This window comes from Oncorhynchus nerka, linkage group LG24 (assembly GCF_034236695.1).
Source record: "Oncorhynchus nerka isolate Pitt River linkage group LG24, Oner_Uvic_2.0, whole genome shotgun sequence".
Lineage (NCBI taxonomy): Eukaryota > Metazoa > Chordata > Actinopteri > Salmoniformes > Salmonidae > Oncorhynchus > Oncorhynchus nerka.
The window spans coordinates 91,684,987-91,701,009 of record NC_088419.1 but is presented as its reverse complement, the minus strand read 5'-3'; the positions used below and the strand labels follow the sequence as shown (position 1 = coordinate 91,701,009).

General features: G+C 44.1%; 2 protein-coding genes and 1 long non-coding RNA gene across 10 annotated transcripts in view; 2 read left to right on the top strand and 1 right to left on the bottom strand.

The window, feature by feature from the left end:
• LOC115108786 (serine/threonine-protein kinase N2-like) overlaps positions 1-9,266 on the top strand; it is a 55,004-nt gene extending 45,738 nt beyond the window's left edge. For both annotated transcript variants that reach the window (XM_065009327.1, XM_065009326.1), the window contains exons 9-20: positions 913-1,056; positions 1,189-1,264; positions 1,413-1,584; positions 1,694-1,817; positions 2,245-2,448; positions 2,533-2,624; positions 3,678-3,854; positions 5,857-5,919; positions 6,562-6,638; positions 7,042-7,292; positions 7,459-7,539; positions 7,663-9,266. In XM_065009327.1, the coding sequence (XP_064865399.1) occupies positions 913-1,056; positions 1,189-1,264; positions 1,413-1,584; positions 1,694-1,817; positions 2,245-2,448; positions 2,533-2,624; positions 3,678-3,854; positions 5,857-5,919; positions 6,562-6,638; positions 7,042-7,292; positions 7,459-7,539; positions 7,663-7,866 (1,665 nt within the window). In that variant the 3' untranslated portion in view covers positions 7,867-9,266. The remainder of the gene's footprint in view (positions 1-912; positions 1,057-1,188; positions 1,265-1,412; positions 1,585-1,693; positions 1,818-2,244; positions 2,449-2,532; positions 2,625-3,677; positions 3,855-5,856; positions 5,920-6,561; positions 6,639-7,041; positions 7,293-7,458; positions 7,540-7,662) is intronic.
• Positions 5,982-6,416, top strand: LOC135564359 (uncharacterized). The gene is made up of 2 exons (XR_010460963.1): positions 5,982-6,239; positions 6,340-6,416. It is a non-coding gene; the product is annotated as an uncharacterized LOC135564359 (long non-coding RNA).
• A 2,325-nt stretch (positions 9,267-11,591) lies between the features above and the next one.
• Positions 11,592-16,023, bottom strand: part of LOC115108703 (kynurenine--oxoglutarate transaminase 3) — a 23,233-nt gene continuing 18,801 nt past the window's right edge. For 5 of the 7 annotated variants that reach the window (XM_065009331.1, XM_065009328.1, XM_065009330.1 and 2 more), the window contains exons 14-15: positions 15,849-15,919; positions 11,592-12,180 (exon numbers count right to left, since the gene is read on the bottom strand). In XM_065009331.1, the coding sequence (XP_064865403.1) occupies positions 15,866-15,919 (54 nt within the window). In that variant the 3' untranslated portion in view covers positions 11,592-12,180; positions 15,849-15,865. Of the gene's footprint in view, positions 12,181-12,904; positions 13,270-13,566; positions 15,920-16,023 lie in introns of those variants that run through there. The other 2 variants (XR_010460962.1, XR_010460961.1) reach the window with 2 other exon arrangements.

Genomic DNA, 16,023 nt, shown 5'->3' with positions numbered 1-16,023 from the left:
CAAACTAGACAGTACTCTAGACCACACACTACTTCACTATATATCCACTGTGGAACTAGACAGGGTAATCAGGCACTATAAAGTGAACTAGACAGCTCTAGACCACACACTACTTCTATATCCACTGTGGAACTAGACAGGGTACTCTAGACCACACACTACTTCACTATATATCCACTGTGGAACTAGACAGGGTACTCTAGACCACAAACTACTTCACTATATATCCACTGTGGAACTAGACATGATAATCTAGACAACACTACTTTAGGCTTTACCTCAATTACTCTGGGAAGGTTTCCCCTTTCCCATACAATGCCATTAGTGTCTGAAATCGCCTCAAATGCTTTAAAAAAAATTACATCCAGAGGAGACAACCTTCAGCAAATGATTAGCTCGTACCCAGGCAGGAAAAGTGAGAGCAGCTCTCTATTCTGGAGTTGTGTAACTCTGAATGCCAGGAACGGCCGGTACTAAGTCTGCCGGAGACCTGATGAGGAGACCTGATTACTGGTGATAGAGGAGACCTGATGAGGAGACCTGATGACTGGTGTTAGAGGAGACCTGATGACTGGTGTTAGAGGAGACCTGATGACTGGTGTTAGAGGAGACCTGATGACTGGTGTTAGAGGAGACCTGATGACTGGTGTTAGAGGAGACCTGATGACTGGTGTTTGAGGAGACCTGATGACTGGTGTTTGAGGAGACCTGATGACTGGTGTTTGAGGAGACCTGATGACTGGTGTTTGAGGAGACCTGATGACTGGTGTTTGAGGAGACCTGATGACTGGTGTTTGAGGAGACCTGATGACTGGTGTTTGAGGAGACCTGATGACTGGTGTTTGAGGAGACCTGATGACTGGTGTTTGAGGAGACCTGGTGGGGAGATGTTACAGTTTTTGTCTTCCACAGTCTCGTGAGCTGGAGATCTCAGTCTACTGGAGGGACTGGAGATCACTGTGTGCCGTCAAGTTCCTACGCCTGGAAGACTTCCTGGACAACCAACGACATGGCATGTGCCTCTACCTGGAGCCTCAGGGGAAACTGTTTGCTGAGGTACGATTCCATTATCCACTTCTCCCAACAAAACACCCACATTTACCTTTTCCTGCAAAAAAAACCCCGATTTTATTCAGAATATTTACAGAATGTACTCATGACCTATGACCTATGTGTGTTTTCCCACAGGTTACATTTTTCAACCCAGTCATTGAGCGGAGGTCAAAACTTCAAAGGCAAAAAAAGATATTCTCCAAACAACAAGGTCTGTAGTTTATTCTGTAAAGTTCAAGTTTTAAGGTTATTTTAAAGCGCTGTGTAACATAATTATGTTGGATAAAGGTCTAAATAAATAAATGTTTGTTGATTTTTATTGATTGGAGCTATGGTTGTGACCCTCTGCTCTGTCCCAGGGAAGACGTTCCTGCGTGCCCCTCAGATGAACATAAACATCGCTACGTGGGGTCGGCTGGTGAGGAGAGCCATCCCCTCTGTCAACAACTCCTTCAGTCCAGCTCAGCTGCCAGACATGGGGACAGAGCTAGGTCCTGAGTCCCAGTCCATTCTGCACCTGGCCTCCCCCAGGTAAACACACACACCTCGTCCAGTGATTATCTATTGGTTGAAGTGAACAGAAATTAAACTTAAAGTTGCAGTTTAGTCCCCTTCTGAAATCACCTCTCTCTCGCATCAGTGACCTGATAGTGACCAAACTGGAGTTTGGCAAAGAGCCCCCACTTCCCCTGAAGCGCCACACTGTGGCTTCTATTGGAGAGCCCATTCTGGAGAGCAGTATTGCAGACGGAGAGAAAGTACAGGTAGCTGTGAATACAATGTATCAATTCACAAACTCTGAAAGATTCACGTTGCTGTCGGTTCTTTTTAGTAAAGACATGGCCATTTTAATCAGAGTTTTTCTGACTCGTTTCATGCTGTTCTTCAGCCATGGTATTTTATTGCCCTTTTAAGTTGCTCCAGAGAACATGGTCTGTAATGTAACTTAACAGTTCTGGAACTGTTAAAGTTGGTTTTACTTAACTGTGATTGGTGTATTTTGATCTAACCGTGATTGTGATTGGTGTATTTTGATCTAATTGTGATTGGTGTAATTTGATCTAACCGTGACTGTGATTGGTGTATTTTGATCTAACCGTGACTGTGATTGGTGTATTTTGATCTAACCGTGATTGTGATTGGTGTATTTCGATCTAACAGTGATTGTAATTCGGTGTATTTTGTTCCCAGGAAGCCATGTCTACATTTGACTTCCTGAATGAGAGCAGGAACAGTATGTTGAAGTGTAACCTAGACGACAGTGTTATTGTAGAGCAGCCCAATGAGAGGTTACCTGTCCAACGCACCACGGATACCAGGGAGAAGGAAGACTTCCAGTTCAGTCTCATAGACTTTAAATGTGTGGCAGTCCTGGGCCGAGGACACTTTGGAAAGGTAAGGCCACACACGATCTTCATGTCTCAGGAAGGCAGTAGTGATGTCACACGCCAGATCTAACTGCTCTCTGTTGTTCAACAGGTGCTCCTGGCTGACTATGAAAGTACTGGGGAGATGTTTGCTATCAAGGCCCTGAAGAAAGGAGACATCGTATCACGTGATGAAGTAGACAGGTAGGAAGTAACGCCGACAGCTTAATGACAATATACACTGAGTATGCAAAACATTAAGAACAACTTCCTAGGGGCCTCCATAGTGGCACAGTGGTCTAAGGCCCTGCATCATAGTGCTGGCTGTGCCACTAGAGATTCTGGGTTCGAGTCCAGGCTATGTCGCAGCCGGCTGCCACCGGGAGACCCACTAGCGACTCCTGTGGCGGGCCGGGTGCAGTGCACGCTGACACGGTCGCCAGGTGCACAGTGTTTCCTCCGACACATTGGTGCGGCCGGCTTCCGGGTTAAGTGGGCATTGTGTCAAGAAGCAGTGCGGCTTGTTTCGGAGGACGCACGGCTCTCGACTTTCGCCTCTCCCCAAGTCCGTACGGGAGTTGCAGCGATTAGACCAGACTATAACTACCAATTTGGATATCACAAAATTGGGGAGAGAACGAAAAAAGAAAGAACGCCTTCCTAATATTGAGTTACCCCCCCCCACGGAGTTGCCCTCAGAACAGCCTCAATTTGTTTGACATGGACTCTACAAGGTGTCGAAAGCATTCCACAGGGATGTTGGCCCATGTTGACTCCAATGATTCCCACAGTTGTGTCAAGTTGTCTGGATGTCCTTTGTGTGGTTGACCATTCTTGATGCACGGGAAACTGTTGAGAGTGAAAAACCCAGCAGCGTTGCAGTTCTTGACACATTCAAACCGGTGCGCCTGGCATCCACTACCATACCCCGTTCAAAGGCACTTAAATATTTTGTTTTGCCTATTGCCGTCTGAATGGCACAGTCCAAGGCTTAAAAATCCTTCTTTAACCCGTCTCCTCCCTTCATCTACACTGATTTGAAGTGGATTTAACAAAGTGACATCAATAAGGGATCATAGCTCTCACCTGGATTCACCTGGTCAGTCTATGTCATGGACAGAGCAGGTGTTCTTAACATTTTGACCGCTCAATATAAATTTGAGATGCATCTATATTGATGTATATTGTCTCTGATGCATTAAAAAGCCTTAGAAATGATCCGTGGTAAAATAACTGACCTCTGTCCTCTCTCCTCAGCCTGATGTGTGAGAAGCGTATCTTTGAGACTGTGAACAACGTCAGACATCCCTTCCTGGTCAACCTGTTTGCGTGCTTCCAGACAAAGGAGCACGTGTGCTTTGTCATGGAGTACGCGGCTGGTGGTGACCTCATGATGCACATACACACAGACGTGTTCCAAGAACCTCGGGCCGTGTGAGTAACAACTCCTTATTCTCATTCCATACTATACTGAACAAAAATATGGTCCAATGTTTCATGAGCTGAAATAAAAGATCCCAGAAATGTTCCATATACACAAAAAGCTTATTTCTCTCAATTTTTGTGCACACACTTGTTTTACATCCCTGTTAGTGAGCGTTTCTCCTTTTCCAAGAGAATCCATCCACCTGACAGGTGTGGCATATGAAGCTGATTAAACAGCATGATCATTACATAGGTGAACCTTGTGCTGGGGGGACAATAAAAGGCCACCCTAAAATGTGCAGTTTTGCCACACAACACAATGCCACAGATGTCTCAAGTCTTGAGGGTGTGTGCAATTGGCATGCTGACTGCAGGAATGTCCACCAGAGCTGTTGCCAGATAATTTAATGTTAATTTCTTTACCATAAGCCAACGTTGTTTTGGAGAATTTGGCAGTACGTCCAACTGGCCTCACATCCTCAGACCAGGTGTAACCATGACAACCCAGTACCTCCACAACCACAGACCAGGTGTAACCACGCCAGCCCAGGACCTCTACAACCTCAAACCACTTGTAACCACGCCAACCCAGTACCTCCACAACCTCAGACCAGGTGTATCCACGCCAGCCCAGGACCTCCACAACCTCAGACCAGGTGTAACCACGCCAACCCAGTACCTCCACATCCACAGACCACTTGTAACCACGCCGGCCCAGGACCTCCACAACCTCAGACCAGGTGTAACCACGCCAACCCAGTACCTCCACATCCACAGACCACTTGTAACCACGCCAGCCCAGGACCTCCACAACCTCAGACCAGGTGTAACCACGCCAGCCCAGGACCTCCACATCCACAGACCAGGTGTAACCACGCCAGCCCAGGACCTCCACAACCTCAGACCACTTGTAACCACGCCAACCCAGTACATCCACAGACCACTTGTAACCACGCCAACCCAGTACCTCCACATCCACAGACCAGGTGTAACCACGCCAGCCCAGGACCTCCACATCCACAGACCAGGTGTAACCACGCCAGCCCAGGACCTCCACAACCACAGACCAGGTGTAACCACGCCAGCCCAGGACCTCCACATCCACAGACCAGGTGTATCCACGCCAGCCCAGGACCTCCACATCCGGCTTCTTCACCTGCTGGATCGTCTGAGACCAGTCACCTGGACAGCTGATGAAACTGTGGGTTTGCACAACCAAAGAATTTCTGCACAAATGGTCAGAAACCACCTCCGGGAAGCTCATCTGCGTGCTCGTCGTCCTCACCAGGGTCTTGACCTGACTGCAGTTTGGCGTCGTAACCAACTTCAGTGGGCAAATGCCTACCTTCGATGGCCACTGGCACGTTGAAGTGTGCTCTCCATGGATGAATCATGATTTCAACTGTCCTGGGCAGACGGCAGACAGAGTGTATGGCGTAGTGTGGGCGAACGGTTTGCCGACGTCAACGTTGTGAACAGAGTGCCCCATGGTGGGGTTATGGTGTGGGCAGGCATCAAAATGGCATTTTATTGATGGCAATTTGAATGCACAGAGATACGGTGACGAGATCCTGAGGCCCATTGTTGTGCCATTCATCCACCACCATCCCCTCATGTTTCAGCATGATAATACACGGCCCCATGTCGCAAGGATCTGTACACAATTCCTGGAAGCTGAAAATTGTCCCAGTTCTTCCATGGCCTGAATATATTGACTGATTTTTCTGATCCACATCTCTTTCCTTTTTTTTTAAGATATCTGTGACCAATAGATGCATATCTGTCTATTCCCAGTCATGTGAAATCCATAGATTATCACATTTTTAGGGCCTAATGAATTGACTTCCTAATATGAACTGTTCAAATGTTTTGAAATGGTTGAATGTTTTTTTTTTTATATATATTTTTTTAATTCGGTGTAATTTCATAGTGGAGTCATCTTTGTTTATTCTCAGTTGGGTAGATTTTAATGTTGTTAATATCTAACAGCTCTATTTCCTGTCTCCATCAGGTTCTATGCTGCTTGTGTTGTCTTGGGATTGCAGTATCTTCATGACCATAAGATTGTATACAGGTATGACCATGAGATTGTATACAGGTATGACCATAAGATTGTATACAGGTATGACCATGAGATTGTATACAGGTATGACCATGAGATTGTATACAGGTATGACCATGAGATTGTATACAGGTATGACCATGAGATTGTATACAGGTATGACCATGAGATTGTATACAGGTATGACCATGAGATTGTATACAGGTATGACCATAAAACATTGTATACAGGTATGACCATGAGATTGTATACAGGTATGACCATAAAAGATTGTATACAGGTATGACCATAAAAGATTGTATACAGGTATGACCATAAAAGATTGTATACAGGTATGACCATAAAAGATTGTATACAGGTATGACCGTGAGATTGTTTACAGGTATGACCGTGAGATTGTGTATACAGGTATGACCGTGAGATTGTTTACAGGTATGACCGTGAGATTGTATACAGGTATGACCATGAGATTGAATACAGGTATGACCATGAGATTGTATACAGGTATGCCCACTCAACTGTTCACATACAGTGTATATATTACTGTACTATACATGAATTGGTTAGTCCCCTATTAACACCACATATGATGATTTGGTACTACAATAGTTGACGAATACCCCTCTCTTGTATTTCTGTGATGGTCTTCTTCAGAGACCTGAAGCTAGACAACTTGTTGCTGGACACAGAGGGATACGTGAAGATCGCTGACTTTGGCCTATGTAAAGAAGGTGGGTGGAGAATTTGTATTTATTTAACTTGGCAAGTCAGTTAAGAACATATTCTTATTTACAATGACTGCCTAGGAACAGTAGGTTAACTGCCTTGTTCAGGGGCAGAACGACAGATTTTTTTTTTTTTTTTTTACCTAGCCAGCTCGGGGATACGATCTTGCAACCTTTTCAGTTTACTAGTCCAACGCTCTAACCACTAGGCTGCCTGCCGCCTCAGAATGTTCAACACCGTCAGCTCTTTAGTCCAGGACTAAGCTTAATCTGTGTCTGGGAAACTGGCCCTAGGGGTTTAATGCAAGACGTGTCTAATTCCCTCAGTCTTGAATAATAACCCCATTTGGTATTGCGTTGTAATAGTTGGCTTCATTGATCATCTCTGTCTGCTGGTGTGTTCCTGTAGGGATGGGCTATCAGGACCGCACCAGTACGTTCTGCGGTACTCCTGAGTTCCTGGCCCCTGAGGTGCTGACAGAGACGTCATACACGCGGGCCGTGGACTGGTGGGGCCTAGGGGTGCTCATCTTTGAGATGCTGGTGGGGGAGTCCCCATTCCCCGGAGATGACGAAGAGGAGGTGTTTGACAGCATCGTAAACGATGAAGTCCGCTACCCACGATTCCTCTCTACCGAAGCTATTTCCATCATGAGAAGGGTACGGTTTGTTTACTTGTGTATCTCGGGATGGTTATTTAGATGTAAAATAATTCAACGTACACTGAGAATTCAGTCGTGTTTACTGGACTATTGTTCACCATTTTTATGGAGTAGAATGTAAATAAATGCCTGTTATTTTTGTAACTAACTCTACTCTTCCCCAGCTGTTGAGGAGAAACCCAGAGAGACGTCTTGGGGCTGGTGAGACAGATGCAGAAGAAGTTAAGAAACATCCGTTCTTTAGGGTAGGTTCCCTGTATTGGTTAGTTTATGAACTCTTCATGATGCATTATGAGCGCATTCATAACACCTGTATGAGCTATACGTAATGAAATTCTATCTCTCTCGACGGTCTGTATTCCCTCAAGAGTGTGGACTGGGACGGTCTACTGGCTAAGAAGGTGCGGCCAGAGTTCATTCCCACCATCAAGGGTAGAGAGGACGTCAGTAACTTTGACGACGAGTTCACCTCAGAAGTACCAATCCTGACTCCGCCCCGGGAGCCCAGGGTTCTGACAGCCGAGGACCAGGAAATGTTTGCCGACTTTGACTACATCGCAGACTGGTGTTAGCCAATTACCAGCGTCCTGCTCCTCCTCAACACTACTACACCCATCCTAACACTGTGAACTGTCTGTAACAGAGACCAACAGCAATATCAACACCCCCCCCCCCCCTAAGGATATCAACAACATGTTGCTGCATACTGTTCCTTGCTGTCTGTGCCATGTAAGGGATTGGCAATTTTATGAAGTTTTACTCAACTTTTTTTATTTGTATTTTTAACTGTCAATTTGAGACAGCTAAGAGCCATCATTTTAGTCTTGTCAGATCACTGGGTCATTCCACATAATCACCACCTCAGATCACTGGGTCATTCCACATAATCACCTTCTCATCAGATCACTGGGTCATTCCACATTAATCACCTTCTCAGGTCATCTTCAGCTTTCAAAAAAAAATGTTTTTTTATATTTCTCTGAACAAAAAAAAGGATAGACTGAAAATCAAGTTAATAGCTTATGGCTATTTCTACTGTGGCGTGTAGAAATGGAATTATGGCCCAATAACAAGAAATGTATGAAAGGCGTTACCCCATGTATCATTCTGACTGATCTAGCAGGATGTTATTGTATTTCTTTTAAAGTTGCCTTAAACAGTTTAATGTTAACACAATTTAAGGGCTTCCAATCAGTAACTTATCATCAGGTACTGAAAACCTACCAAAGCCAGCTGCCAAAAAATGCAGTCTTCTCTTCTCAAACTATCTGCATCTGACAGAAGAGACCTTGGCCAAGATTAGACATTGATTGGAGCACTTGAACCTTGTAAAGCAGTTTAACTCCAATCGACGTTTCCTCTTTGATGGGTTTTCAGTTTTTCCTCCTCTCAAACACAAGCAATCCCCTCCCCATACATCATGTATTGTGGTATTGAACAAAAGAAGCTAACTTAGTTTTATACTGTTTTATAAGAAAGAACACTATCATGTTGACTCTGATGTACAGTATAATTATGTTTTACAGGATGTTTGGATACAGGTAGATGGAGATGCCAGACAGGCAGCTCGTGAGAGACTGAGCTATTTTCAAACGGAATGTAGAAATCTATATATTTACAATAACAAAAGTGTAATTGTTGTTGGCGTGTGACATGTCGAAACGAGAATACTTTTTTGTAGTCATTTTGAAAAGACAGTCCTGGTGTTGTGTTTGCTCGTGTGTGGAATGGTTCATGATGGTGTGACAACCACCTCTTCAGTATTTTGATCTCAATTTTAGACTGTTTTAAATGTTCTAGGGCTCGATGGCCATTTTTTTTTTTTGTCTGTTGGCTGAATCAGAATGTCTGCTGATTGGACCATGCTTTATCAGTCATTTATACAACTATGGTTCTGTGTGGCTAGCTCATGTCAAGAAAACATTAGACCAACATATCACAAGTAATTAAATCCATACTTCATATAATGGAAGCAAAGTCTCTGGCTATTCCTCTTCAAGTGATTAGGAGATATAGGTTGTTGAGGTATTCATGTAGTGTATTCTAACAAACAGGGAATAATGGTGTGGCATGGGGCCAAAGGGGAATACGGTTCACAGTCTGGTAACATACACTACCAGTAAACAGTTTGGACACACCTAGTCGTTCAAGGGTTTGTCTTGTTTTCACTATTATTCTACAATGTAAAAAAAACATCAACAATGAAATAACACATATGGAATCATGTAGTAACCAAAAGAGTGTTGAACAAATCCACATATTTTAGATTCTTCAAAGTAGCCACCCTTTGCCTTGATGACAGCTTTGCACACTTGGCATTCTCTCAACCAGCTTCACCTGGAATGCTTTTCCAACAGTCTTGAAGGAGTTCCCACATATGCTGAGCACTTGTTGGCTGTTTTTCCTTCACTCTGCGGTCCAACTCATCCCAAACCACCTCAATTGGGTTGAGGTTGGGTGATTGTGGAGGCCAGGTCATCTGATGAAGGACTCTGTGTGTTGGGTCATTGTCCTGTTGAAAAACAAATGATAGTCCCACTAAGAGCAAACCAGATGGGATGGCGTATCGCTGCAGAATGCTGTAGTAGCCATGCTGGTTAAATGTGCCTTGAATTCTAAATAAATCAGACCACCGTCACCAGCAAAGCACCATCACACCTCCTTCACGGTGGGACCACATATGCAGAGATCATCCGTTCACCTACTCTGCATCTCACAAAGACACAGCGGTTGGAACTAAAAATCGCATATTTGGACTCATCAGGCCATAATGTCCATCGGTCTAATGTCCATTGCTCGTGTTTCTTGCCCCAACCAAGTCTCTTCTTATTGGTGTTCTTTAGTAGTGGGATCTTTGCAGCAATTCGACCATGAAGGCCTGACTCACGCAGTCTCCTCTGAACAGTTGATGTTGATGTGTCTGTTACTTGAACTCTGAAGCATTTATTTGGCTGGTAATTCTAATGAACTTATCCTCTGCAGCAGAGGTAACTCTGGGTCTTCCTTCCCTGTGGCGGTCCTCATGAGAGCCAGTTTCATCATAGCGCTTGATGGTTTTTGCAACTGCACTTGAAGAAACATTAAAAGTTCTTGAAATTTTCCAGATTGACTGACCGTGTCTTCAAGTAATGATGGACTGTCGTTTCTCTTTGCTCATTTGAGCTGTTCTTGCCATAATATGGACTTGGTCTTTTACCAAATAGGGCCATCTTCTGTATACCACCCCTACCTTGTCATAACACAACTGATTGGCTCAAATGAACTTTTAACAAGGCACACCTGTTAATTGAAATGCATTCCAGGTGACTACCTCATGAAGCTGGTTGAGAGAATGCCAAGAGTGCGCAAAGCTGTCAAAGGCAAAGGGTGGCTACTTTGAAGAATCTCAAATAAAATATATTTAGATTAACACATTTTGGTTACTACATGATTCCATAGTTTGTCTCACTGTTCTTCTACAATGTAAAAATGGTAAATTATGAAGAAAAACCCTTGAATGAGTAGGTGTGTCCAAACTTTTGACTGGTACTTCATCCTGAATTGAAACACTTGTGGATAATAAACTGGTACCTCTAGTGAAACCTGACAAACCAGCCTCAAGTCACGTTTTCAGACCGTGTGTGCGTGCTACACTACAAGTATACTCTGACTCAGATGAGTCTGACTTGAGAAACAGGATCCCTCTCCCACGGTCCAGGGCTGCACATGGAAGAGGCTGTACCGTGCCCCAGCCTGCGTGACTGGTCTGAAACAGGGTGTGTGTGTAGTTTGACAGCGCAGGAACCAGCCATGCTGACACTGTATAAACCTACTGCGGATAAAGGAGGGTGATATTCCCAATACTGTTTAATCAAATGCATACAAGTAGAGGTAGAGCAGTGGCGATATCATCCCAGGAATATTTTTACAACATTGGGTTTGATAGGAAACTCCATCTTTTTCCTGCCCCCTTTACTAAGTGATATATGGGAATGTGTTGTCTACTGAAGGTCTTAAGCATGATTTAAAAAAACATCAGACCTTCACAATGAACAAAACCTTGGATTCGCCAAACTCTCTTCCAAACTGAACACAGTTTTCACTGGACTGTAAATCTACCTACATTATGAGCAGAATACAAGATTGGTGGTAGTAGTAGACCTATAGTATTATCTATTACTAGGCCAAACAGGATGTGCTTAGCCAAAGTGATGACTAGGTGGGTTCTTGTCTTCAGGTCCCTCGTCGACCCACAGGAAGGAAATGTTAATGTAGGCCGAACTTTCTCCAGGGGAAATGACAGATTTCTAGACCGGAAGAGTTTCAATTTCATGTTTTAATGTCACATGCACAAGTACAGTGAAATACCTTTCCTGCTCCAAAAGGAAAAGGAAGTGATGAAACAAGCCAGAGGAGGTCTCTGCCCTGGAGCTGGTCAATTTGGGATCATTCCAGAGAAGCCTGTCTGTCTGGGGGGCAGGAAGAGACAGAAAATAATGGAGCAAACTTGTACACACAGATCAACAGATAAAAAATGGGTTGAAATGAACCAGTAATGGTGGATAATGAAGGAAAGGGTCTGGCTGGCGGTCCTTTAGGAAAGAGTCTGGCGGGTGGTCCTTCAGGAAAGAGTCTGGCGGGTGGTCCTTTAGGAAAGAGTCTGGCGGTCCTTTAGGAAAGAGTCTGGCGGGTGGTCCTTTAGGAAAGAGTCTGGCGGGCGGTCCTTTAGGAAAGAGTCTGGCTGGCGGTCCTTCAGGAAAGAGTCTGGCTGGCGGTCCTTTAGGAAAGAGTCTGGCTGGCGGTCCTTCAGGAAAGAGTCTGGCTGGCGGTCCTTCAGGAAAGAGTCTGGCGGGCGGTCCTTCAGGAAAGAGTCTGGCTGGCGGTCCTTCAGGAAAGAGTCTGGCTGGCTGTAAATATATGCATGAATGAAAAATCATGATAATGGTAGCATGATCACATTTGGGCCCACTAAAATAAGTCCAAGATTTTTCTAAGGTATATATTGACTGTGAAGTATGAACGGTCTATAAAACCAAGCTAGAGGTGAAGTATGAAGAGTCTATAAAACCAAGCTAGAGGTGAAGTATGATCAGTCTTTATAAAACCAAGCTAGAGGTGAAGTATGATCAGTCTTTATAAAACCAAGCTTGAGGTGAAGTATGATCAGTCTTTATAAAACCAAGCTAGCTGTGAAGTATGAACAGTATAAAACCAAGCTAGCTGTGAAGTATGATCAGTCTTTATAAAACCAAGCTAGAGGTGAAGTATGATCAGTCTTTATAAAACACACCTGGCCTCCGTTATAAAAGGTGTAGGAGGATACTGTATGTGCCCATAATCCACTGGTCGGACATCATCAGGCAGACAAGGTTCTACTGAAAGCTAGGATTGCTAGTGCAAAGTACACACAGCGTAGGCATAAATACTCCCTGCTTATTTCCACTTGCCTCTACAGTAGGCGTGTCCTATCAGATCATGTATCTATAACTCCTCCCACCAGCCTCCTCTGGTGTACTATCCTTGTTTTACCAATACATTGTGACAAAAGTTATTTTACTTACAGTCTCATCATACACAGAACCACACTCCGTTTTAGCTACCTATGTAGGTTAGAGCTGACTGAATTCCTGATATTTTAAAAAGTTATATTTTATTCACAGACGAAATACAACACCAAACCAGGAGGGTTGCACAGGATTAAAACTGTCCCATCCCATCATATGAAGGGTACAGAAAAACGATGTTGACAGGATGACGAGTGCCACTCAGCGAGCGCTTATGTCACAAAGAGGAAATACAAACCTGGAAGTTAATCCATTCCATGTGTCATATAAAATCCAATCAAATGAGATAAAAACTAAAACAAAAAAGGCAATAAAAAATGAATTAATAAAAGAACATAAAAACACGAAAATGTCTACAAATATAAACAGGGCAAACAGTTCCATACCTGTCCTACAAACTGTTCCATACCTGTCCTACAAACAGTTCCATACCTGTCCTACAAACAGTTCCATACCTGTCCTACAAACAGTTCCATACCTGTCCTACAAACAGTTCCATACCTGTCCTACAAACAGTCCATACCTGTCCTACAAACAGTCCCATACCTGTCCTACAAACAGTCCCATACCTGTCCTACAAACAGTCCATACCTGTCCTACAAACAGTCCCATACCTGTCCTACAAACAGTTCCATACCTGTCCTACAAACAGTCCCATACCTGTCCTACAAACAGTCCCATAGCTGTCCTACAAACAGTCCCATACCTGTCCTACAAACAGTCCCATACCTGTCCTACAAACAGTCCATACCTGTCCTACAAACTGTTCCATACCTGTCCTACAAACAGTCCCATACCTGTCCTACAAACAGTTCCATACCTGTCCTACAAACAGTCCATACCTGCCCTACAAACTGTTCCATACCTGTCCTACAAACAGTTCCATACCTGTCCTACAAACAGTCCATACCTGTCCTACAAACAGTCCCATACCTGTCCTACAAACAGTCCCATACCTGTCCTACAAACAGTCCCATACCTGTCCTACAAACAGTCCCATACCTGTCCTACAAACAGTCCCATACCTGTCCTACAAACAGTCCATACCTGTCCTACAAACTGTTCCATACCTGTCCTACAAACAGTTCCATACCTGTCCTACAAACAGTTCCATACCTGTCCTACAAACAGTCCATACCTGTCCTACAAACTGTTCCATACCTGTCCTACAAACAGTCCCATACCTGTCCCACAAACAGTCCCATACCTGTCCTACAAACAGTTCCATACCTGTCCTACAAACAGTTCCATACCTGTACTACAAACAGTTCCATACCTGTCCTACAAACAGTCCCATACCTGTCCTACAAACAGTCCCATACCTGTCCTACAAACAGTTCCATACCTGTCCTACAAACAGTTCCATACCTGTACTACAAACAGTTCCATACCTGTCCTACAAACAGTCCCATACCTGTACTACAAACAGTCCCATACCTGTACTACAAACAGTTCCATACCTGTCCTACAAACAGTTCCATACCTGTACTACAAACTGTTCCATACCTGTCCTACAAACAGTTCCATAGCTGTCCTACAAACAGTCCCATACCTGTCCTACAAACAGTTCCATACCTGTACTACAAACAGTTCCATACCTGTCCTACAAACAGTCCCATACCTGTCCTACAAACAGTTCCATACCTGTCCTACAAACAGTCCCATACCTGTCCTACAAACAGTCCCATAGCTGTCCTACAAACAGTCCCATACCTGTCCTACAAACAGTCCCATACCTGTCCTACAAACAGTCCATACCTGTCCTACAAACTGTTCCATACCTGTCCTACAAACAGTCCCATACCTGTCCTACAAACAGTTCCATACCTGTCCTACAAACAGTCCATACCTGCCCTACAAACTGTTCCATACCTGTCCTACAAACAGTTCCATACCTGTCCTACAAACAGTCCATACCTGTCCTACAAACAGTCCCATACCTGTCCTACAAACAGTCCCATACCTGTCCTACAAACAGTCCCATACCTGTCCTACAAACAGTCCCATACCTGTCCTACAAACAGTCCCATACCTGTCCTACAAACAGTCCATACCTGTCCTACAAACTGTTCCATACCTGTCCTACAAACAGTCCCATACCTGTCCTACAAACAGTTCCATACCTGTCCTACAAACAGTCCATACCTGTCCTACAAACAGTCCCATACCTGTCCCACAAACAGTCCCATACCTGTCCCACAAACAGTCCCATACCTGTCCTACAAACAGTTCCATACCTGTCCTACAAACAGTTCCATACCTGTACTACAAACAGTTCCATACCTGTCCTACAAACAGTCCCATACCTGTCCTACAAACAGTCCCATACCTGTCCTACAAACAGTTCCATACCTGTCCTACAAACAGTTCCATACCTGTACTACAAACAGTTCCATACCTGTCCTACAAACAGTCCCATACCTGTACTACAAACAGTCCCATACCTGTACTACAAACAGTTCCATACCTGTCCTACAAACAGTTCCATACCTGTACTACAAACTGTTCCATACCTGTCCTACAAACAGTTCCATAGCTGTCCTACAAACAGTCCCATACCTGTCCTACAAACAGTTCCATACCTGTACTACAAACAGTTCCATACCTGTACTACAAACAGTTCCATACGTGTCCTACAAACCATTCCATACCTGTACTACAAACAGTTCCATACCTGTCCTACAAACAGTCCCATACCTGTCCTACAAACCATTCCATACCTGTACTACAAACAGTTCCATACCTGTCCTACAAACAGTCCATACCTGTCCTACAAACTGTTCCATACCTGTACTACAAACAGTTCCATACCTGTCCTACAAACTGTTCCATACCTGTCCTACAAACAGTCCATACCTGTCCTACAAACTGTTCCATACCTGTACTACAAACAGTTCCATACCTGTCCTACAAACAGTTCCATACCTGTCCTACAAACAGTTCCATACCTGTCCTACAAAGTAACGTGTTATAGGGGTGTAAAAACAGAGGGTCTTGGGACAAACCCTTACATCCAACAGGACTTATTTTACTTGTTCCAGTTCTTGAGAATAGCCTCGGCTGCATCCAGAGTGCTGTCTTGCTACAGAGACACACAGAGACAGGTGATGAGATACGTTCTTCAATATTCACATTGTTAAAGCAAACCGAAAGAATACATCTTTAAAAATATATATATATATTTTA